Below are 25,040 nucleotides of genomic sequence, written 5' to 3'. Positions count from 1 at the left end.
GAATGAGCATCAGTACATAAATAAATTAAGGAGTGCAAGGTAAACCCCAGCACACCTGTCAAACTGATTAATATCTTCATCACCCTTCTTTCTTTTCCTGCCAATATCCTCTCAGTCATGAAAACCCTTTCTTTACATAGCTACTAACTGCTTCAGTGGCAGTACAGATTTGTTGTTTTTATTTAGAAACGGCATGCTTTTCTTGTTCATCAGATTTTAAATTCTAACCTCACTTTAATAAGTACGTAGCCTTTTATTAACAATGCTTCAGGGCAGTAAAACCTTTTTTTTTGCAGTCTGAGTGAAAAGAACATATGTGTTTATAAGAAAGCAATGTGAGCAGTGGTTTCATAGTGGGGAAAACAATGAATAATGAAACACAAATGAAAAGTTGTCTAGGGATTGCAAAAATTGAACTTTTTCTGGGAGCTGAAAAATAAACTTCAAAATGTGACATTTTGTTTATTAACATCATCATGAAGGAGAGTGGCAATAGTTCTAACAAGAAAATACTGAAATTACAATGATTAACTCCACACCAGTGAATTAGACCAAACATAAATAAATGTTTCAAGGTCTCTGGCACCTCCAGTACATATTTCTGGAGGTACTATAAGTTCCATGACTCCTCTTTTGTGGTAACACATTTCCATTATGTGATGTTTTACAGAAAGCCTCTGCTCATCATCTATTAATAATCCAAACACTGTGTTCAGCAGTCCTGTAATATGGGCATTCTACTTTTGACTTAGACTTGATGCACACATTCCCCCAGCAACTGCAATTGACTAATCTCATTCTAATCACTTCATTCATTTAAAGATTGCTGCCTTCCATACATCGCCTGGAATTCGCTCCCCGGATTCCCATCACCTTAGTCATATTTTCACATCCTGTTGCCCATTTTCATACTTCCTTTCTTTAGCCTCCCCTACCTCACCCTTTTGCCTCGTATTTCTGCTCTTTTTCATTCTCTCCAACACATGAAAGGAAGACTAGACACTCAAAAGATTCCCGTTTTGTTTTTCTATTACGTCTCAGTCTGGAATCAACCATTCCTTGTTTCTTTAAAGCTACATCAGGCTCTAATATTTCTTCCTTCAACGTAAGCCATCTGCTGTGTTAATAGATTAATGTCACTGAATCTGAGAAATTTCATTTATTGTCCTCAGAAGAAAAAAAAAGGGTTTTTTGAACGCATGTGCAATCAATCACGCCTATGTTAATACAGTCTTCTATACACAGAGCTCCACTGACACTGTTTAGTACCCTGATATTTAACGTGTCTGTCACTGTTATAGAACTATGAAGAGCCACAGCAAGCTGAGGAAGATGGGAGTGAGGAAGAGGAAGAGGAGGAGGAGGAAGACGAGCTGGAGGAAGATGACATCACTAGTGCTGAGTCAGAAGACAGTGAGGAGGAGGAGCCTGTCAGGGCTGGGGGTCAGCAGGACATCAAGAGGAGGGAACATCTGGAGTGGGACACCTCAACGTTACCTTACTAGACATCCTTTAGACATACTCTGAAATCTATGCCTAAATCTAAGGCTACTGATTCATTGGCAAGACTATCAACCTATTTGAATTCAAGTCTGACAAGAAGCTTCACACCTAATGAAATGTTGCCCTCTGCTGACTGGAAATGTGTACCACTACATTATCTGATACAGCATTAATATTGGCCACATGTTTGCACTTCCATTGGCAAAACATAGCAATTTATCATAATTCCATATATATATATATTATATGATATATATAATATATTTCAATGGTTATCACAGTGAATTTGTGTTTATACAAAATCCAGATGATTGCATGACATAACTTTGTAGTACTATGGCAGTTAATGAATATGCTCTGGCCGATATTATTCCATAAAATGGTATTGCTCAATACCAGCTCCCTCTGCTGTCGGGATCTGTACCCCTGGGCCTGGAGAGCCATTGTCTTGTGGGTTTTTTAGGTAGCTTTAAATGGTCAGTGAACAGAGATGTGGAAAATGTGTTAAGGTCTAATAATTGAACAACTGTTCAATCCAGTTAAGTCCTTCAGAGCAAAATCTTAAAACAGAAGGCTTTCTTGCTTTACAGGACATGGGTAACAGACCTCTGTTCCACTGCGTTAACCTCAGTGATCTTGCACATGTGAAGCTATTTTCTCCTAAGATGTCTACTTAGTCTTGTTAAACAATCTGTAGTCTTGGCCCAAACAGCTTAATTTTTATTGATGCTAGAAGTACAATTGCCTGTTAATAGCTTTTTTTCACATATTTCTGGGTCCAAAGTAATTTGTCAGCCTCTGGAATTTGTAATCAGTTTCCAATATCCACTAAATTAAAACCACCACAACATGTGAAGTTGGGAAAATCAACACAATTCTAAAATGTCCCTTGCAATGTATACACTGTATGATGTACTGTATGTCCTAAGTTAAATACAAAAAGTGTTGAATGATTTTCTTTGATAAAGACATTATTGCATTTCTTTGCAATATTTTAATATTTAAATTTTCTCAATGGAATCTATTTTAATTATAATATTTTAGTATTTTAAGAATGTTTTGTTCATTTAACTCTTAAAAACGTTGGCTGGCTCAAATGCACTGAAAGGTTTTCTTTTGTGCGTAGTTAATATTTGATTTCAGAGCTGTGGATTTGATGTTTCTGCTTTTCTTGATAGGTCTATTTTTTTCTCTTAGGTTTTGATGGCACATTACAAGAGGAAAGACAATATCTACATTTTTATATACTATTCTGTAAATACCACTTAGAATAGGAAATTGAAGGCCTGATCCAGGCTTCTTACGTTTGTATTTACCTCCAATTGCTTGTTTGAAAGGCAGCTCAGCTTGTTTCTATATTTGTAGATGACCTGCTTATCCTATGTCTGTCTTAACATCTTCAAGGTTGTCTCTGCTTGTCATTAATTTTTATTTTTAAAGTGCAAATACTAAAACCTGAAATCTATGGAAAGTCAATGTGATTCTCTTCTGCCTTTTTTTGAAATGGTGGGTACTGCATGATCATGCTATATGCCTTGAAACGATAAAACACATGAGCCAAGCCAATATCCTTTGCAGAAACTCATTGTCATTTTCAAAGTCTTTTAACTATTTCCCATTAAAATATATACAGTATAATTTTCTAGCTCACATAAATCAGTCTGTACTCCAGGACTACATATTATGAAGTCAGGAAGTCATAGTTTAATTCTCATTTTTTTCTCAGCCTTTGTGACATCTTAACGGTCTCAAACATTTAACTGAAAAAAAAAATGTGGAACGCTTATTTGAACAAAAGATCAGATTAAAAGATTAGCTAGGTGCAAACTGTGAAGATGAAAAGCTCATGCTATAGTTAAAAACAACCATATTAACAGGATAGCTGCATAGAAATACACTTTTAAATGAGGCTGTAGATAAAAATATGGCAGGCCACTTAAGTGAGTACAGCACAATATTACGTAATTACTGTACTGTACATAATGGCTTTAATTTCCACTTAATAAAGAACATCCTCCATTTCAGTGATGCACAGACTGGAAATGGTTGGTAATAAACTGGAGACAAAGGGCTTCACGAAACAGACTGTAAGTCAAGGGGTTAGTTTGGTTAAATATGTTTGCAAAGGCTAAAAGTGTTTGTGTATTTTACCCTCCTCCCCTCACAAGAAATCACGACAGAGGATTCCTAGATAACGATTGGACCTTGCTTGCTTTTTACCCTGTGATTTAGCTGGGAGACTGTAATTTTGAAATGTATAGGTACAAGTGAAGTTTGTGGCAGTGATTAGGATTTCATATGCTTAATACCTGTGCTTGTGATGTCACTGTTGTGAGCCTTGCTCATTGCTATTTTTGCTTTTATGTTTGTATTGTCAGATTCCGGCAATTTTTACATATGATTCATGGTTTTCAAAATGTCTGTTGTTATAGAGGAAAAAAGGCTGTTTAAAATATCAACCCTGTATAATGTGTAAAACAAATGTGTCTTTTTTTCGTTTTCCCTTTTTGGTGGTCACTACAGCACTTTCTGTACATTGGCCAATAAAACCTTGTTTTAGAATCTTGCTGGTTCTTGTCAAAGAACACTCATTCGTAGAACAGCACACCTTTTAGTAAAACATGATACAGCAAATTCATTTTGCTAGAACACAGACTTGCGGGAATATTTGTTTAGATTGTCCAAACTGAATTCACCTAGGAAAACTGTGACAAAGGAATATTGAATGTTATTAACTAGATGTTTGGAATATTTAATTACAGTATATTACTGACTAAAATCATTTTCAGTTCTTGGATTATTAATCATTTTAAAACACTCCAAAAGTAATAGAGGCATTTTTGTTTTTGATGATGTGAATCCCCTGGGGTTTCTAGGTCTATTTCTCCCTAAAATGCAAGAAAAAATCAACCTGGATTATGAAATTGTGGATTTCTAATCTGACAAAGAATGTATTCCCACATACAGTAGACAAGTACAGTTCAGGTCCGATTTCAGATAAGTTTAAAACTGTCCATGAGCTTGCTGTAACAATTTGTTTATACCTCCCAATAACACCTAGCTGTATCATAACTTTAGATGAACACAACAAAGACCAAGAAAGTCTGGAGACTGAATTTCTATCATCTCCTGCTGTTATTGTACCTAAAGGACCATGGTACAGTCTCTGGGGATGGCTAATGCCGAGAAAGTCCGAATTGTAACTACGCATACTTTCGGCAGGATTGATGACATCAGGGCCAATGGGAACACCTGGAAGTAGATTCAGGAATAAACATACTCGGATGCCTTCACACACAATGAGGTGGGTGTATGAAACGAGCTGACAATCTAGTTTGTAGTTTTGTATGTGGACTCACAGGGAAAGTTCAAGGCAACGTTCAAGGCTTCTTGAATCATAACATTATGAGCAACACAGACCAAATTGGGAGTCCAGGGTGACCTCCTTTGTTCATCATTTCTATTCTGCAATTGTTTCAGGCACAGGAAGTGTGTGAAGCCCTAATTCCCTATACACTTCCACAAGTAGAACCCATCCAGAAATCATTTTTTATAACAGTTTTAGGCCCTGTGCAGGTCATCTTTGCTTTTTGTAAAATCCTGTATGCTGTAAAAAAGCACCGGATTAGAATGATAAACTTGCTCTTACAGGAGACAAAACACTTTCTATGTTTCAGAGAGAAAATGCAATACATGGACAAATATTTCTTTGGTTGACCTGAGTGACTTCAGTAACTGAGCATAGAGCCTTGACTTTCTTATTTCTTGATATACAGCACTTCCTCGCCTTTGTTTTATCATTCCAGAAAGGTGTGTTTAGGATAACCAGTGAGATGTTTTACCTTTTAAACTGTCTGATTTACTGTAACTAGAGATGACTGAAAGAAAGTATTCTGGTGTAAACTGTCAAAATGATATTGTCTATTATATTGGCCAAATGATGTCAAAAGCTTTAAATTATAATGTTATATATGAATTTCACACAAGCAACCCATCTTTCTATATTTTGGAGGGTTTGCTGAGAATTAGCTAATCGTGCTGTAGAGGTGTTTTTACTAACAGAGACTGTTAAGAGATGCACAGTGCACAGTAGTTGCCAATGTTGCCTCACTGGGCTAGAGACCTGAGTTCAGTGCCAGACATGGGGTGAAATCTGCGCGCAGTTTGTACAGTATAGTAGTCTCCCTGTGCTCACGTGGTTTTGCTCTGGGTGCACCTGTTTCTACCTGCCCTCTGGGACAACTGGCCTACTTGTGTCTGAATGCCCTGCGATTGACTGGCGTCTCGTCCAGGACGTATCCTGCCTTGCGCGAGACAGGGACCGGCTCTCCTGCGACTCTGTATTGGAAGAAGCGGATAGAAAATGTATGGATGAATCTGCAGAGTATGGCGCTTACGTATTCCGTTAATGTCCCAACGCATCGTTTACTGCAGAACGTCCATTTAAGACAGCGGCTAAAGAAAATAAATTCTTAACGCGACGCTATAGCGCAACTGATGAAGAAGAAATGAATTTGCATACGGACATGAAGCGACCGTTTGTAAAATTAATATGGCAATAATAGTCATAAACATAAAGCAACGTCAGCTCAACTAATTACAGTGGTGTTGAATCATTATGGCTTGAATTATCTAATAGCGTGCTTGCATGTACATTGCGTCATAGATACAGCCTGTTGTGATGTTGCTTTTGTCGCAGGTGGGTCTGCTTATAAACACTGCCTTAGAGGTTTTTTTTCTTATCCGTTTGCTTGCTGACTTCCTACTGACAGAAGAAAGTGAACGTCTTTTTTCTCTTTTATTTTACTTTCATCTTATTTTATATTTGCTCTACATTTGAACGAATAGGCATAATTAAGTTTCCGAATTTCTAACGTGATTATAATTTCTCATGTCTTGAGAGTGAAGGCAAGAAGACTGGTGAGTTAATTTAATAAACGATATTGTTTTCTATATAATGAGTGTTTTCTATAGTTTTGGACCGCCGTAGTGACTCTCTAACTTCACCAACTAGAGTTATAACAATTGTGATGTTTGTACTGCTTACGACGTAGTATTTCTGTTAGTTTAGTTTTTGATCCAGTAAGTTCTGCCATTAGCTGGTCCTTCTTTTGATCATTGTTTAAAACTATACACTGGGCTGTACACTAAAACTAATTTGATGTTAGCATTTTACATCAAATTAAATGGATACATGTACTGTATGTAAAATAATCTTTGATTTTATTACTGTGTAACCTTCCTATAGATGTTATAGCTTTAAGAGAAAGTTGTCAGTAATAATGGGTTTGTGCTAATATTTTGAGTATGTATTCCACTTTTTATAATTATGTGATTTTCTAGACTGCCTGATATAGATGAGCTATAATTTTAACGAATTTGAGAGCATTCGCATCTTAAGCTGTCAAAACCTGACATTTACTTCGCGACATATTAACCGTGCAGCGTACAGTACGTGCATGATAGTTAAAATACACTCGAAGTTTTAGTTTTGCCTACTCCTACTTGTAAAGCCCTGTTCCATTTACGCAAATATGTGTGATGACCTTGTTTTGCTTTGTTTCCTTGTCCAAGTTCAGACTCATGAAATCTGAAAAAGAAAACAGGCTGTAGTAATCAGTGGTTTCCAACTCTGTGGGCACCTCTATATCTGCTGGTTTTCTTTTCAGCCGAGCTGCAGCTATTCGTGTGAATTGACCTGATTTCGACTTAGGGTTCATTTGTTTCTGTATTCAGTCTTGAGCTTCAAAAATACCCTACTTCATGGGTAATGTTTGCAATCAGCTTAAGCAAGCATAACTTTAAACAGGATCCCTTCCATTTTCCTATCCTCATTTCTGACTATATAGCTCTCAGTAGATTTATGATTTATGATGCACAGGACATAGGTGGGGCTGAACTTAATTTTCCTTCAAATCGAGGAGTCCAGTTGAACATATTTCAGGCAGCACACCTGAATGAAGGGAGTTTCAACAGACAGAAACTGGAACATGGCTGATTCCAAATCCCATTCGGCCTTTTAAGGGCTGAACGCAAATTTTAAAATATGCCCTGAATAGAAAACCGAAATCAATTAGCCTGCGATTAAGAACTCAGGAAGAGCAAAACGCAGAAGAGACAGTAGTCCCCCGGGATCAGTGCAGGAAAGCACTGAATAAGAGAGCCTTCTGCAGGCTTGTGGGCCCTAATGTAATTTTTTTAACCTCATTTTTGTAATGAAATTTGACAGTCAAGTACGAGGATCTGAGAATGACTTTGTTTTCAGACGTTTTTCTGTTAGCTTACCCCTTTTCGAGGAAATGTGTTTTATTTATTTATTCCAAGAGGGGGAGTTGAGAAAGACTTGTGGACGACAATGTCAGAGGCAAAAGACGAGGCAGAAACCAGGTGGTGGAGGAGAGGCAGTACAGAGAGAGAGAACAGTGGTGATAAGACACCATCGACAGAAAGCTTGCCGAAAAGCCCTGGAAAACAACTGTATTTGAAAAATCTTCACAAAAAAGAGCGGTAAAATTGATATTTGCTAAAACTCAGGCTTGTTGTAATGCGGCATTATCATTTATTGTGTGAGATATAAAATCTTCTATTAAATATATATTATATATATTATTAGGTGTGTGTATATATATGTACCTTTTGCAGTGTCATTATTAAGTTAATATAATTTTATTATTAATGTTATTAATATCTATGCATCTCAAAACTAATTCACAACCTTCTTTACTTTGCCTACTTGAAGTGGCAACAGATTCAATTGTGAAAAACAATTTTGTTAACACAAAGCTTGACAAGTCTGTACTATATAACAACAATGCATACATTTAAAGACAAGGAGAGACTCGCTAATTCAAATCAGTTTTCTTCACAGAAACAATTAAGTGCAATCTTTTAAGTATGTTCCAGTGTTGTCTTTTTTGTCACAGTTTACCTGTAGGTTCTGCCCCAGGAGCAACAGATTCCAGAACAGAACTTGCTCATCTGGATGGCTCTATCTACCAACATCTTACATGTCCCTCCTGTAAAAATATCTTTTCCCAGCCATGTGTACTGCCATGTAATCACAGTTTATGCAAGCACTGCCTGGGTGCCATTAAGAAAAAGGCATCCCGAGATGAGAGCAACCTGCAATTTGCCATGTGTCCAGTCTGCAACCTGCTTCACAGATGTGAGCACAATGGCACATTTAATTTTCCGGAAAACCACCTTCTTAGAAATATTGTGAAAAGATACTCTCAACAGTCTAAGACACGTAGCTCTAAAAAGAAGCAGGGCCTGGCATTTGAGGAGTTTGTCAACTGTGAGCTATGCCTCAAGGACAAGAACATATCTGAGAGATATTGTAAGACCTGCATGCTCAATTACTGCAAGAAATGTCTGAAGAAACTTCACAGTAACCCTGCTTTCCAGTTTCACATGCTGACAGAACCTGTCAACAAAGAGGAAGGTGAACTAGCATGCTTCTACCACCCTGAAAAGGTCTTGACATATTATTGCTTCACTGATGGAGCAACCATTTGTGAAGAGTGCATGAAAGTCAACCACATCAGCCATGAAAGAGCAGAGATCTCAGAGGCTTATATTAACAGAGTAAAAAGCCTAAATGCAGCTCTTGAGCAAGCAGGGAGAAGTAAGTATTTTGTATTTTAACTGCAACAATTATCATTTATTTTCTCTGTGATGTCACAGAAGTACAGTATATACAGTAAGAGTGAAATTATTTTTCATGGCTTTCTGTAAAAATAAAGAGCAAAATGGGTCAAAACCTTTTGCAATTATAATGCATGTCATCAAGTAGGATTCAGAAGCCCTCAATAGCTGACAAACTTTGGAATCTTTCATATTTCTAAATAGATGTCACTATTATGTATTAATATCTTACAGAAGCTACAAGTAAGGGTGTGATGTACACAGGATTCAATGCACAACTTAAATAGAACTCCAGAAGTTGTTTAAGTCATACTGTATATTATTTTCATATTAATTATCATTCACCGGTTTCATCAGGGGCTCAGCATATGATATATCTAAAATAATTAGGAACAATATTTATTTTTCCTCAGTTAAAGATGCATGTGAAGCTGACATCACGGACGTAAAGCTTTTTACATGCAGGCTTAAGTGTGAAGGTGTGGAGCTGCTTCGAAGGGTAACAGAAGGATTTCTTAGCTTGCACAAAAAACTCACTGAAAAAGAGGAAGAGATAACAGAGGTGATCGAAATGCTGTTGATGAAAAGTCAAGAGGAGGCCGATCAGTTCATCAGCTACTCCTCTAAGCATCTGTCTTTCCTGGAGGGCTTGGTCCAGTACTCACAAGAGGCACAGAAGGAAAGAAACAAAGCAGTGTTCCTGCAGGGCATTGATAACACTGTCTCAGAAATCTACACAGTTTTAGATGAGATCTACCAGCCCAACAAGAGCTTAAAAGAAGAACCTCTTAAAAACCTAACAGTGGATTTTGAAAGTGTCATGGATGGTTTGAGTGATCTTTATACTAAGTACCTCATCTTTGATAAAAACATCAAGAAACCAAATGTCCAAAGAACTTATAGCGCAGCTCTGACTGCTCCTTCCATCACATCAATAGGCGCTGCTGCAGAAGTAGTGGAGAAAGAGGAATCCCAAAACTCAATCCAGGACTGGCCTGAGGAAAACAATATGAGGGTGGTTTCCAGTGATACTGGGGGTAACTCAAACAGTGAGGAATTAGAGCTTTTACCAGCTGGGGACAGGTCTGAGGATAAGCTACACCTGCCCAGACCACCAGTCATCTACCAGCACAATGTGAAAGGAGTCTCAGCTGAGGTATTACCTTAGGACTAATATACTGTATTACCATCAAACATCACACACTTATCCCAAACTGTACCACAAAAAGAACTGAAATATTATTACTTAATATATTCGGCATTACAGTAATTTCTTTGGAAAAGTATTGGTCCACAAATGTTGCAGAGAAAAATTATCTAAGTGATCATTCATGTTTTTTCTGTACAAAGAAGAAATTAAGTCATTAAGTGTGTCAGTCAAAACATTAGACTATTCTGTTTAACAGAAATATATTTCAGCTATTTTGAGAAGGATACATTTATATTATAAATTACTAAAGATATAGGTTTTATGCTCTATACTTTTGTACAAATGTACTCCAGATGGTTTTTATCATCTAACTTTGTTATAAACCTGATTCCTTACAGCAGATGGAAAAGTTTTAGATGTCTGCTTGCAATAATTTTTAGACCTGAAAGGTAATTCTGAATGTGATTCCTTTTCTCAGATCTTTTGGATGGTGCCTCTTGGAGAACAGGTGGATACTTTTGATGTCAAGTTTCAAGAAATAGTTTCTATCCGTTCCACCAATGTTCTGCCTCAAGATCAAGGTGAAATGGTCTTTGGCATAAAGATGTGCTCTTTCAGAGCAGGCCCTCTGAAACCCAAAGCCCAGTATCTTTTCACTGTGCGAGCACTAAATAAATATGGCCATGGAAAATGGAGCTGTCCTTACTGGGTGAGTTATTACTTTTCTCTTGAAGTTTCTATTATTTCACCTTTGTGCTTGTGTTGTCATACTTTTACTGGTTAAACAATATAAGAGTTTAAGAGAAAAAGAAAACTGGACCCTTTGTTAATTTTATGATTCTTTTAGACTGTATTCTATTGATCGTACATTTGACTTCCAGAATTTAACTTAGAGGTCATGGCAAGGGCCAAACCGAATATCTTTATGGGTGAATAGTCAATAGTGGTACAGTGCATGCCAATAAAACTTTGGTATGAAGTACTTGACACATTTCATATGTTACTATAACTATGAAGGTATGCATGGCAGACGTGCTAGGAAATTTAACTGTGGTTTTCACACAGCTTTGCTACCATTTTTCTGGTCTTTTCTTTCATTGAGTGGTAAGCTTATGTTCTATACCTTCACATTAGACTGGAATACATAAGTCTAACACAAAAACACTTGTTTTGCTTTGTCACAGTCTTTTTTCTGGAATATGTCTATTGTGTAATTATGTATAATATTCTTAATACTACACTGTGCTTTAAAAAAAATTAGACGGATGTTGATTCAATATTTGCTGTAACTGTAAAAGGTGGTTTAAAACTAAAAAGCTGAAGACATATTTAAGCACAGTGGTTTAAGTATACTTATTTTACCTTCTTTTGTAGAGAAAAAATGTCTCCACTGGGACATAATCTTTGACTACAGCAGTGTAAGGAGTCTTAATGCTAATTTTACATTGACCTTTTACTATGACCTAACCTTTCCTTAATGAAAATGATTACCAAGCACAACAGGTTCCTTAATCAGTTTCATTCCGTCAGGAACACGAGGCATAATCTGATGTGACAATAACTCATGTCTGCAGCATTTGAATTGTAGCATAACATTTAAAATCAAAATAAACTGTTCTATTTTTAAATATTCCATGTATTTGTGGACTGAGCAATGCTGAATATCAACTGTCAGCTTCTCATAATTTCTCATGAAGCTGTCACTTTTTGAACATCTGACGGATGTATGAAGGACACTGATTGTAATATCCAGAGGTATTATATGTGTTTGGATGTTTCAAACTTTTATTTTAAAATACTTGTTTATTGCTTGCTCCATCTTTATGTTGTGGTTTACTGTAAATTCTAAATTTCACTGGTTAATAACTTAGTGAATATTTCATTGTAAACATTCATGACGCAGGAAATCTTTTTTTTTCATGCCGATCAATGAGACAGACATCCATCACTTCTGTACAATATAAAGTATTAGCTTCTATTTCTGTAGCTTAGGACTTGCTATTATATTACCTCTGTAATTGGGTAGCATTCTAGGGTTGTTGCTCAATAAATAATAAATACATCAGATCCAGTACCAGCTGTTCATTTCAGTTAATATATTTTAAAGCTGTGATCCATTAGGGCCAACTAAATACACAATAAAAAGGACTCTTCTAAAATTGTTTCTAGGTCACCTTAAACTAAGTGTTTGATTTGCAGAAATGTGTCAAATGGTGAACAATTGTGAATGAAGGACTGGTATAGTTTTTATTGTATAAAATAAAGGAAACTGTTTATGCATAATGTATTTTGTAAATTTCAGGTTTTGACTGAAGATGCTGATGAAGAATGACTGGACGGACTAGGGAAACTAACTTTAAATTGTCCAATAAGCAACCTGAGAAAAGACTGACATTCATCTCCAGACCTGCTTCAACTGTGCCATTTTTTGTTGATTGGATTCAAGTATTAAAAATGGCTCTCGTAATATCTCTATCTTCCTATGTTGGTGTCAAATCCAAGCTTTAGTCTTGTTGCTTAATTTCAGGGAATACAGTTTTTAATAAGATTCGACATATGCTTGTGCAAGATGCTAGAAAGTTAATAAGATTTGATATGCATAGATTTTTTTTAAATAAGAAGGCTGTAGCACTGGCAGATGAATTTCTAAACCCTTACATATAACCTCTGAGGTATAGGCCCAGATAATAAATGCAGAGATAGGCTTTTAGTCATGGACCTTTAATCAAAGTAAACAGTTTGATCAGAAACCTGAAGTACACGTTTTAATAATTAAAAAAAAACATTCATGCAAGGTAATGTGTTCTGTAGGACATCGTGCATAACTGCCACCACTACATCATGACATAATTACATTATCGTTTTTTATGCCACTGTGGTATCAAGGGCATCATTAGTCTGTAATTTTAATTAGAAATGTAAAGTGCAGTGGCTGGAAAACATTACTGCACTTATAAAATTAACTAAATGAGCCAATTAAAAAATGCATGTGTTCATGGTCTGAACTTGGGTTAATTGTATTTGTAGTCAGGCATTAATGCTAATGCATGCAAAGTCTGGAATCTGATCAATGTTGGATCTTTTACCTGTATGTACTCCATTATAACATACTTTTTTCCAGCTGGCTGTAAATTAAAAATAAGCACTCCTTGAGTAATTTGACTTTGAATGCAGATATACTTCCACTAACATTGTCAACAAAGACAATGACCTTAGTCTGGGGCAAACAACCTTTTTTTAAAAAATGAAAATTTGCACATTTTAAATAATGCTTGACCTTAAACAATATTCCAGACCTTACGCAGATTATATGTTCTGCACAGTGACCCTTATTCTTGTGGTTTAATAAGCTGCTTTGAACTGTACATAATGTATGTCAGTGGTTTCAACCTATGGTTTGTGTACACGAAATAGCACATAAAGGTGTAACAGCTCAGTAGCAGTAACAGTTATGTTGTTGGGTTTATTTTAGTGCTGTGACCAGAAAAGAAATGGCAGCGCAGCTTTTTACCATGCAGAATTGAGGTTCTAAACATAAAAATGGCTAATAACTGTTCAGTATAAGAACAGTGTTTAAAACGCTACGAATATGTTTTTACACAGATAAGGTGAAGCACTGAAAAACCCTGTTTTTTTTTCTTTTTGCAGTTTACAGGTATTGTTAACTCAGAGATTAATTTCATGTAATCATTTCATGCTATATCAACATAGAATTGAGGTCTTTAAAAAACTGGGTCAGAAAATGAATAGAAAGGATAGATCAGTTTGTGACAGTGAAATAAAAATGTAAAGAGAGTGAACTGAGTGCCACTGTTTCCTCCACTGAACCAACTACTAAGAAAAAGACAAAAACTAAAACTGACAAGAACTGGTGTCGACATTTTGGCTATAAATTATTCACTATTGCAGCTGAAGGTTAGCAGGTGGTGTGAAATTCAGTCAAATATTTATATAAGAAAGCTTCACATCTTCAGAGGCATTTAAAATCAAAGCCCAAATTAAGTATAGAAATATCACTCATGTTTTATAAAAGGCAACTGAACCAATTAAATACCAGCAGTTCAATTTTAAAGATATCCACTTCTCAGTCACCAAAAGCACTGGAATTGTCAAAAGCAGTTTCTTTGTTGCTAGTATTGTTGTTACAAACACACAATAGTAGAAACATATTTGGGCCCAGTGGCTCTAGGTAGTGCTAACATAAATTCAGAAGCTGTTACAGCAATTAAAAAGTGCCATACTCCATCAATCCAGTGATGTCCAAGATCAATGAAATAGCAGAGGACATTATCAATCCGACAGATGAAGTTATTTAACTAGCTGATAAAGTGATATTGCCAGTGAAGCTTAAGTGGTTTGAGGTTAAGCAGGTTTCTGTTCTACAAAATATGGACACACCAGAACTGCCTGTGAAGAACTTTTCAAAATAATTGACAGTCTCTTTCAAAGTCCTTTGCCACATATTAGAAATGGTCATTGTGTCTGCTGATGGTACTCCTTCAATGAAAGGAAAATGTTCTTGATTGCACGGATCAAAATAGAGAATCCAGAAGTGCAGTGGAGCCATTGCATCACACACTTAGCCTCGGCAGAATAGCACATTAGCATGAATACAGTAGATAGATAGATAAGACTTTATTGATCCCGAAGGGAAATTGAGGTGTTACAGCAGCCCAGCCCAAGACAAGCAAAAACAGATGAAAAATTAAAAAAAGTACAGTAATACAAAATAAATATAAAATAAATGCATATGTACGTGCAAAATAGGCTCATAGTCACTGTAAAAACAATAAAATATGTGCAAAATGTGCATAGGTATATACAGATTGAGTGTCCAAAAAAAGTACAATGGAGCAACATGCTGTCCACAGACGAGCAAATGAAGGGCTAACAGTCCTAGCCTAGGGCAGTGTTGTACACCTTGACAGAGGAAGGATCTGCGGAAACGTTCCCTTGAACACCATAGCTGGAGCAGTCTGTTGCTAAAAGTGCTCTGCTGCCTAATAACAGTAGGCAAAGTTAGAAATCTGATCAAATCGAGGTTTTATATACCACAATGGGTCACTGCATACTGAGCTGATACTCCGTCAGCAATGGAAAGTCCATTGGCCTCCCCTGGAGAAAGTTTGCAAAGGCAAGATGTGGCTGTGCAGACTTGTTGGCCTGGTGGATAATCTGGGGAAAGTGAATGAATTGAGCTCATCTTTGCATGATTCTGACAGTCATAATACTGACATTGAATAACAAAATACATGAATTCTTGAAAGAAGTTGTTATGGAAACCGAAACATCACCTCTGGGATCTTGGTGGGGATATTTCTATATATTTCTATATGCTATAGTTGAAATGTATTGTGGATTAATTCTTCCATGTACTAATGTTTATTGCCTTACTATAAGATTATTTTTGTTGGCAGCTAAAAAAAGACAAAGGTGTCATTTTGATTTATGAATATGAAAACTGCAGCAATGTATCCAAGTTTAAATAAAACCCCTATGGGTTTTATTATTATAAGTCAATACATTATAATTAATAAAAAACTTTCAGTCTTTGTGATCTTATTAGCATCATTTCACCTATCCAGCCTTGATACGAGTCAGGGCAGTTTAAGAGCCACAGACTAGAAAATCTCAGAGTGGAAGCAGTGCTAACCAGCTCAACAGTATTTCGATATTATATAGAAACATTTGTTTTAGCTGTCGTTTTTTAACCTCTTTTGAATTCAAAATTAATTTTTGTAAAGTTTGTAATGTCAATGAGACCATAATGTTATTTGAGACATTGCCTAACCTGTATTCAGACAGAACACTGTACACTATATGCTACCTTGAATAGTTACTAAAAGTCAGATCACTGCTACTAGTATTCCCTAAAATGTCAGATGTCAGAGTGGTATTTTGTACAAACTGAAAGTGTTCTGAACTCAAAACAAGACAAATTTATTCGTTTAGACACTTTTGAAAAACATGAGCATGCATTTCTATTACATGAGCACCTACATTTAAACATGGAGAGGCAGGAGCACTACAAATGACGTTATACAAATTAGAAAACAAGATTTATTTGAAAAAATTTGAAAGCATTTGAAAAAAAATCCTGGAGTTATAGCCCTTTGGAATTCTGAGAATGCTAGGAACAAATCTAATGTTTACTTTACACTGTTTTAATCTTTCCTGTGACATGAGTGGTATTGTATGAAGTGCCCAACCAATATAGAGAGCCATTACACTCAATAGAATATTATCTGGTTGCAATAATAATGTGAGACCACTAGATGGCTGTTTGGATTAATGGTTTGCAATCCACCGGGAGCAAATTTGGAGAAAATTCTGAATGACAAACCTAGTTGACAATATTGTAGTTTTGGAGGGTACTGTAATACTCTATTTCACCTGATTTAAACTATGAGCTGTATCCAATAACTACAGGAGCTGTAATGATAATGCTGTAATGAAAAATGTTATCTACAAAATAAATGAAATATTAAAATTGCTGAAGAAGATTCAGCAGCATATCAAAGGCAATATAGCTCATCCTTGTGATCTCCAATTACATTTTAGTAGACAACAGATGTTTCTAGTTATATTACTCTATAATGGCAATCAAAGCATTTTCCATCCTTATTTTTTGCAAATGTTAGAAAATTGTAATCACTTTTTTTCAAAAGCATTAGAAAACAACAATTGTGAAACATCAAAAATGTTCTTTAGATATAATTACCAAATGCTTCACATAGATGTAAAACAAATTTAAAAAATATTTTAATTGAATTTAATTGAACTGTGAATTAATCATTTTCATTCACACCTTATGTATATTTAGAGATCAGATCAATACATAAATGTATTATGATTGTATGGTCATAGAAAAGTCTTTCTAAGTAACTTACATATAAGATAAGTCCTTAGCTCATTCGGCACATACAAAATGGAATTTCAACAAGGTTGATCACCAGGGTACCTACTGTGCAAGTCACAGGCTTGTAAAACATGAGGTCACAGTTGGAAACAAAACTAGCAGCACATCTGCAACACAGGTTTGTGAGGTTAAAGATGTCTTTTAGGGTTCTGTCCCATTCCTCTAGCGGAACCGGGATGACCATGTGTCTATCTACTGCTCTCCGAGTCCTAGATCCTACGCATCGTACTAGCTTGCATAACACCATTTCCCTTGAGCAGCGTGAAGACCTGTGTTGTCCTGGAATGATTTCATGTCAGGATGAGCTGTCAGGAAGGGCTGTGCTACAAGTCCCAGGGCATGATCACTACAGCGCCCTGTAGTCTGGTTGACATCGATCCCTACACGTTGCCTCCTGTAGCGTCTACACCAGTGGCTCCCACTCCTGGCCCCGGTGATCCACACACCTGATGGTTTTTGTTCCAGGCGAGGCTTCAGTTACACAATCAAACCCTTCATTAACTTCAAAATAATTCGATTAAGGTGAACGGTTCGTTCCCAGCTCTTAAACATGTTGGAGCTTCTACTGCTGTATTTTGTAAGTGAAATAAAACCCCAACCTTGTGACTAGAAACATGAAAACCAGCAGGTGTGGGTCACCAGAGCCAAGCCTGGGACAATCCCGGCCTGACTACCGTGCTTGGACCCCATCGATTTAGACGAGGTGTTGTGACTGATGGTGTCTCAGATCATGGGTTATTGGGCATTTATTGACAGACTGTGGCTGTGGTCATTTTGCCTTTCTGGCTGGCTGTGAACCCTCCAGGCAGTGAGTGACAGAGCTCTAATTTAATCCAGCCTCTAACACACAAGGTGACATGAAGGGGTTGTTCTCATGGTAAGTGGGGCGTATTTGCTCCTGGCTGTTATTTCTTCTTGATGCTTTCCACACCGGACATTCAACAAGCTAAAAGCCACGCAGATATACCACAGCCATGAATGAAGCCCAACCCATTTTTCATTTTCCAAAATCCACATACTTTCACGAGGATATCCATGCATAGTAAAGAGACCAATATGTTTTTTTAAGCTCAGTATATACCTTCAGCACCATTGTAATTCACAAAGCATCTGAATGCCAGAACAAGAAAAAATAATAGTAATAAAACAGTAGCAAGCATTTCTGCAAGCATTCATACACTGTAGCATGCACTTTTTTTTGCATAATTTGTTCATTTCATTCAGGCAAAACATGCTCCTCAGATTCTCATTATCTAAAATTACTTACCTCAGTAATTCTTTTGCCACAGTTCATGCATTTCCTATTTTTTGAGATGCTGGCAATTGTTACTGTGCTCAGGGACATTGCACATAATCATATGGTATACCACTATCATCTTTCTTTTTTCTATTGCATAAGAAGGGCTAAAGGACCCCATATGTAATCTGTGAATTCAATACCTTTCAATGCCAAATTAGATTTTACAGAACCTTTAAAACTAGAAGAACATTTTTTCAAGGTGACATTGTTCCTCTGTGACTCTCCTCACAAACCACCCAATAAAGTAGGTCATACGGCCACTTAAATATTTTAGACATCATGATTACACAAAATTCAAATAAACTACATAACATTAAAATTACATAAACCTAAGGGATGAAAGCACAGTGGTCATTTTTGTCTATGACTGTGTTATGGCATAATGTGAACAAATGAAATGTAATACGTGTATTGAAAATATTATTATAAGCCCAGTTAACATTAGTAGCTGCTGTGTACATACCAGTTGGAGCTACTGTAGAGTAGGCTGAAATACAATGTTAATCACAACCACTGTGGCAGTTCTTCAATGCCACCAGCAGATGGAGATAATGTAACAAAATTACAAGCTTAGAACACATGACTGTACAAACCCCTTGTCAACAGGGCTTTAAAAGCATTTGTCATCTCAAGGGATGTATTTGCATGTGCAAAGTGTTCAGATTCAATTAGAGTATTCTATTGCCATGGAGACAGCTACGTTGACTGTCTGAGTATCTGATATGGTAGCATTCGTTTGACACTCTTCACAAACAGTAAATTAAGTAGTGGCATTCGCTTGGGAGGCCCTTCAGTCCTACAATAACAGTACCAATTAAGAAAACCTTCACTCCATAAATAAATATTGGGCATTTAAAAATGTTTAAACCATTTCTCACTGCTTTAAAAATGAACAGATAAAGAATATGGATTACTTAATCTAAGTGAAATTCCGGTAGTCCAGTCCCCAGAAATACAGAAAGCATGCTTCAGTATTCTGTACTGGTTGAGTATTCATGCTGGTTTATACCTACATGGAACATTAGTCCGTTAAACATTACAAAGGGATTCTGGCAAACCCTGTTGCTGTTCAAATTGATTACAGAAACCAATGGATGAGCAAATTCAGCATTTCCTGATGTCTCTCAAAAACCCTGCAACTGTACAGAAACAAATGCTTTCAGTGCTTTCAACCAAAGCTGAAAATTGTTTTATGCTACTTTTGTTTAAAGCTGTAAAGGTAGTCATCTTACCAATTTGAATAATTTGTACGCTTTACTTTTTATTGTTTTTTTTGTCCATTTTATTGCAGTGTTCTTTAAAAGGATTCTTTGTTGTACCCAAGTGCAACATTAACTTTCGTCTTTCCTATCTTTTACTGTTTGGGTGCCAGTACATGGCTTATTTTCTTGTTTTCTCAGACATGGTTAAATATTTGTATTTTCTGTACCAAGGAAATGAGATTAATTCCTTGATTGTTCATAAATAAAAATAATTGAAATAACTATTCATTATTAATTGGTTTCTATTTCCAAATCAGTTACCTTTTGCACCCATGAACATATCCGTCATCGTTCAGACAAAAAGGAGTTTACAATAATAGTTATGGAGGAGGTCAAATCTTGCTCATGTCCGCCTACCCATGTAGACATCACGGTTCTTGTTTACTCAACTGCATGTTTTATTTTCTCTTCCATCCCTCTGCCCCATCTTCACCCTCACAACCCCTATCTGGCTCATCCTTCATTAAAGGGACACCCTTCTTTATGGATGGGTCAAAGACCTCCTCAGACAGGGGAATTGCCCCCCGTGAAGCTCACTATCTGAATCATGCCTTTTCACCTTAATTCAGGTTTGACTGAACTACTGAAATACTGCAACAGAAGAAGTACAGGACTTGTGAAACACTTGTGAAGGCAGTGCTGTGAAAGTGCTAAGCTTCAATAAGATAACATGGCAAAGCGCGATTTCAGTGGTTGTACAGTCAACAAAAGATCTTATCCCAGAAATTTTGTCTTCCTGTCCCAGGCTAGCGGATCTCAACTTTGCCTCAATTAGAAATTCTTCCTGGAAGGAAATTTTATTGCCCTGGAGTTTCAGTTAAATATCAACACATTATTCTCAACTGAAGGCTTAGGCCAGTCAGGAATTTATAGTAGAACAGAGAGGAGACACAGTTGCAGTTAGGTTGGGCTTTCCTTCAAGAAAACACCAAAATAAACATAGGCGTGAGAGTATAAAACAAACCCACAATGTAATTAAGGCTGCACCAAATCCAGAAAATATTTGTATACTGTACTAAATAGCAGTCTGACTTTTCTTTCTTTAAAATAGTACAACTGATTGATATACCAGTGATTGACCATATTTTGTGTTTTGTTTTTTTCTAAACACTTCACTGATTGAATTACTCTTACAGCTCAATAATCTGACCAGAAATCTTCAAAAGACAGGACCTACAGCATTTGACACTTCAGAGACTATCCTACTGACTGTCACAGAGACAGATGGGTAGATAGTTTAATTCAAATAGATTTGAAATTTTGTTGTACGGACGGTGAAAACAAAACACATTTGCTGAGTAATAAGAAAAAGAAAATTTAATTTCAAAGGATGTGTTCAGATTGCAAACTTGGTTGATAGTTACAAAATACAGAACATATAAGGGGCAAGTACTCAGATAAGAATTGGACAATAATTAGTGCCAGAGAGATCAGTAATAGGACCACAGCTCTTCCTAATTAATATGCATATACTGGGCATTAACAGGAATGGACAACCTTGGAAATCTAATTAACCTGTTTTGTTTTAATATTCAGTTGCAACACCTGAAACATTTTACACGGAAGCTTATTTATGAATGATAGAACGTTTTGAAAGCATTTGAAAGTCTTGACAAAACAGAGAAGAATCAAGTACTTGGAAATGCTGTGCTGTTACATTTTAATAAAGGTCCTCCAGTTTCTAACCAAAAAATAAATTCCGTTGAGAATACAGTAGGTCCAATGTCTCAAACCATATATTGTTATATACCTTGAGATAGAACTTATTTTCAAGAAAGGTGTAAAAACGTATCTCAGAAAGTTATTGGTAATTATTTCTATCGGTACTACTTGCAGGTACTACATACTGTACATCGTTAAATTTGTTAAGCTAAAGACATTGAATCATTGTACCCTCATCTATGAAGCCTCATATAAACAAAAATATTCCATTTGCAGAACTTCAATTAAAGGGCCAAATGACTAATTGTAACCAATTACTTGTTACTCTATGGAGCAAACCTTTCTTTTCTCTTGAGACCTAAATCAACATTGTTTCATTTTCTTGTCAAAGTTAGAATATTTTTTTTCTAATCTAAGACTTTTTTATTTGGTAAGCTTCAATTTGCAATTACTACAGGTAAGACATTTTTAATGTATATACACACATATATACAGTATGCAAAAAGTCTTTGGATATTTCCCTTCTGAAGTTCCACAACCTCATAGCATAGTACAGGAGATATCTTGGCAGTGTAATACCTGCCAGAGGGGGATTTACAAAATACTAACTACAGGGCTGTTAATAAATGTGACTCTTGTTTTCAGGAATATATTTATAAAAAATATGATTTTGGTCTGTGCAATACAATTATGATGACAGTATAACATTATTACTTTAAAGTGAGACATTTTTCCATCTGCAACTCATTCTGCTACAGTATATGATGTTTTTCCTATTTCATTGAGGATATGAATACAGTAGGAGGGAACTGTACAGTATATACATATGTAAACAGCCTACATGCATCCATTATGAAATCAGAGAGAAATGCAAATTATTTTAGGAGGGTCAGCCTTGTAAGCTCACAAATGCAGTTCAGAAATAATCAAAATTTTTAAAAGATTGCACAATACAATATTGGCCTTTAGTTAGAAAATAAAGCACAGTAGGTTCAACAAATTATAAGGACACAAGCAAAGCACGGAGCCTCTAGTTGGCCTACTTCAGCACTAAGGTGTCTAAAGCTTAACTGTAAGCCTGCAGGCTCAGCCTGACATAGCTGGAGATGGCATCTTTAAATAGCTGATTGATTTCCTTAGCAAACAATGTATGACATTTGGGTGCATTCTCATGCTGGTCAGTCAGACAACTCCACGGAGACATCCTGCTAATTAACTCATTAAGGATAGGCCAACGGCTGGCCCAGCCATAATCTTGCACTGTGTACAGAGCACATTTAAATAAATTATCACCATCAGTGCATGCACGACATCAACTCAAAAATAGAAAATTTAAAGTCTGAATTTTGCATGTACTGTACTCTAAAAATTATCAGATGCTTTGCATATGGGCTGAAGAGTTCCTTACTCATTTACATGTTATCTAAGAGATTTTTGCATAAATGACCAGGAAAAAAAGTTAAAAGTCAGGAAGGCCCGCAATTCTGAGATATTAAGTCACAATTCTGAGATACTAAGTGGCAATTCTGAGATACCATAGTGCGTTTCTTTTTTTATTCCCTGGCGGAAACGGACTTCCATAGTTTTATGCTGTGGCTAGACAAATTATTTTTAAACAAAATACTGCACAATAGAATACTTAACGTGTAATCTCTGCATTTAGGCTATCAGGCCACATGAAAACAGTAGTGATTTTATCTCATCTGAATGATGAGATAGAATAGGAAATATTTGCCCTGTTATTCTGCAATAGACAGCAGAGAATCAGATGCCAGCTTTAAGGTAGGATCAGTTGTCTTTTTATTTAACCAAATTTATTTGCCTCATTGAAGATGCAATCATGCAATTTCAGCAAACGGCCAGAAAATACTAAGCTGTTGTCAGGAAACAAAAATTGCTAAATGTCTTGCAGTAATGTCCAGATTGATTGGGATTGTGCTGCAAAAGGGTGAACTAATTTAACCATTTAACATTTTGCAAATTAATGCATTAGTGCTGCAGCAACATTGTTTTTAACTATTTGTGTTGTTTTTAGTATATATTTACAAAATAATTTGATAATGCCTTTTTAACAAGTAACTGCTCAAGAACCTGTACTGTACCTTACTTATTACAATAATAAGTAACAAATTGTAAAAAATATTTGTCCTTTTAGTATTTTGTATTTATTAACTTTATCTGAAAACAGACTAGAATGTTGTTTTATCCTATTAGCAGGTAAGGCTGCATCTTAGGTCCCCTCTGACCAATTTTCATCAACATGAAGCACCATAATGAAATCCTAAATGTTCAGGGGATTCTTGTGTTCCAAAAAGCTCTGGACACCCTTTGCAATTCTGCAAATCACTGACTCTGAAAATGAATAATTTCTGAGAAAGTGGTGGCACAGTGGTGAGCATGCTGCCTTGCAGCACTGGGGCCCTGGGTTCAATCCTGGACATGGGGTGCTATCTGCATGAGGTCTGCATGTTCTCCCAGTGTTTGTGAGGGTTTGCACCAGGTGCTCTGGTTTTTTCCCCACTATTTGGCGTGCGTGCGTGCGTGCGTGCGTGCGTGAGTCTCTGTCCTGTGATGGACTGGTATGTACCCCGCTTTGCACCTGCAGCTTGCTAGGATACTCTGGCTCAACCATGACCCTGTTTTGGATAAAGTGGTTAGAAAATGAATGGATGGAACTTCTGAGAAAGCAAAAAGATGTAGTGTGGCATTTTAGTTTAGGATTTGTTTTGACTTTAAAAACAGCTATTGTACATGTCTTTCAATATTCCTTATTACACATTTTGGCTAGAATATACAGTGTTTACCAGAAACAGGATTCTTTTGACAAGAATCTTTAGATAAGGCCACTCCTTACTTCATAGGGAAAGAAATCTAATGAATTATAAAAACAACACAATGCCATTGATTTAAAGATGTGCAGATTTACAGCTGAACAACATAATCCCACCTCTTTAACAATCTTTCCATGGTGTAATTGGAAATAGCAAAGCAGCTTCAATTTCTATATACTGTAATATCTAGCAAGATAAAACACTCTTGACAAAACAAGTGCTTTATAGCATATGAAACAAGATTTATTTATTTTTTCTAAATAAAGGACAATTAATCTGTCTTGCCATCTTCTCTCTTCTATTTGTCTTTATCAGTCCAAATTCGAGGTATAAAACAGTCTACTTTCCCTTTTCTACTTGGAATCTTTTTTGTTTTTGACGCATTCCATAACAACCAAAGGCCAATATTTATAAGGCTGTCTTTTCTGTATAAAATTGCTTTCAAGTTTTTTGACATTAGACTACAGACCAATAGCATAAATGTTGAGCTCTTCTTGCAAAGACCAGAACATTCTAACAGTAAATGTGCCACAGCGTTATGACTCTGACACTAAAGAGGCTTTCAGTTATTTCTAGGTTACTTCAATGATGCATTCACTGTATGATGTCTCACGAATCAATTTTCCAGCAGGAAAAAAAATCAATAGACTGCGGAAGCTCTTTAAAAGGAAAAGCGAACAGATGCAGAGCAGAGACAAGACACCTGGAGAAAAGGCAAGGGGTTTCACGTACTCAACAAATCAGAACATGTCATAAACAAAAGTAA

General features: G+C 36.3%; 2 protein-coding genes across 2 annotated transcripts in view; both read left to right on the top strand.

Moving 5' to 3' along the window:
* The window catches only part of clstn2a (calsyntenin 2a), a 237,038-nt gene extending 232,969 nt beyond the window's left edge, over positions 1–4,069 (top strand). Inside the window, exon 17 of the mRNA XM_015360922.2 lies at positions 1,302–4,069. Within this exon, the coding sequence (XP_015216408.2) occupies positions 1,302–1,505 (204 nt within the window). The 3' untranslated portion in view covers positions 1,506–4,069. The remainder of the gene's footprint in view (positions 1–1,301) is intronic.
* Positions 4,070–6,237: 2,168 nt separating this feature from the next.
* LOC107079104 (tripartite motif-containing protein 42) lies at positions 6,238–12,769 on the top strand. Its single transcript, XM_015360943.2, has 6 exons — positions 6,238–6,423; positions 7,828–8,010; positions 8,427–9,130; positions 9,564–10,306; positions 10,779–11,009; positions 12,603–12,769. The coding sequence occupies exons 2-6, from the start codon at positions 7,859–7,861 to the stop codon at positions 12,630–12,632; spliced, it is 1,860 nt and encodes a 619-aa protein (XP_015216429.2). The 5' UTR covers positions 6,238–6,423; positions 7,828–7,858; the 3' UTR covers positions 12,633–12,769.
* The last annotated feature ends 12,271 nt before the right edge of the window (positions 12,770–25,040 follow it).

The sequence above is a fragment of the Lepisosteus oculatus genome, chromosome 13, assembly GCF_040954835.1.
Source record: "Lepisosteus oculatus isolate fLepOcu1 chromosome 13, fLepOcu1.hap2, whole genome shotgun sequence".
NCBI lineage: Eukaryota > Metazoa > Chordata > Actinopteri > Semionotiformes > Lepisosteidae > Lepisosteus > Lepisosteus oculatus.
Note: the sequence above shows the minus strand (reverse complement) of the source record. Positions and strands in the feature narration are given on the sequence as shown.

Excerpts from the sequence above, each read along its gene's own strand:
- LOC107079104 (XM_015360943.2), top strand. The coding sequence starts at position 7,859 with ATGTCAGAGGCAAAAGACGAGGCAGAAACCAGGTGGTGGAGGAGAGGC. Across the intron at positions 9,131-9,563 it reads TCTTGAGCAAGCAGGGAGAA|TTAAAGATGCATGTGAAGCT; the intron begins GTAAGTATTTTG and ends ATTTTTCCTCAG. Across the intron at positions 10,307-10,778 it reads TGAAAGGAGTCTCAGCTGAG|ATCTTTTGGATGGTGCCTCT; the intron begins GTATTACCTTAG and ends TCCTTTTCTCAG.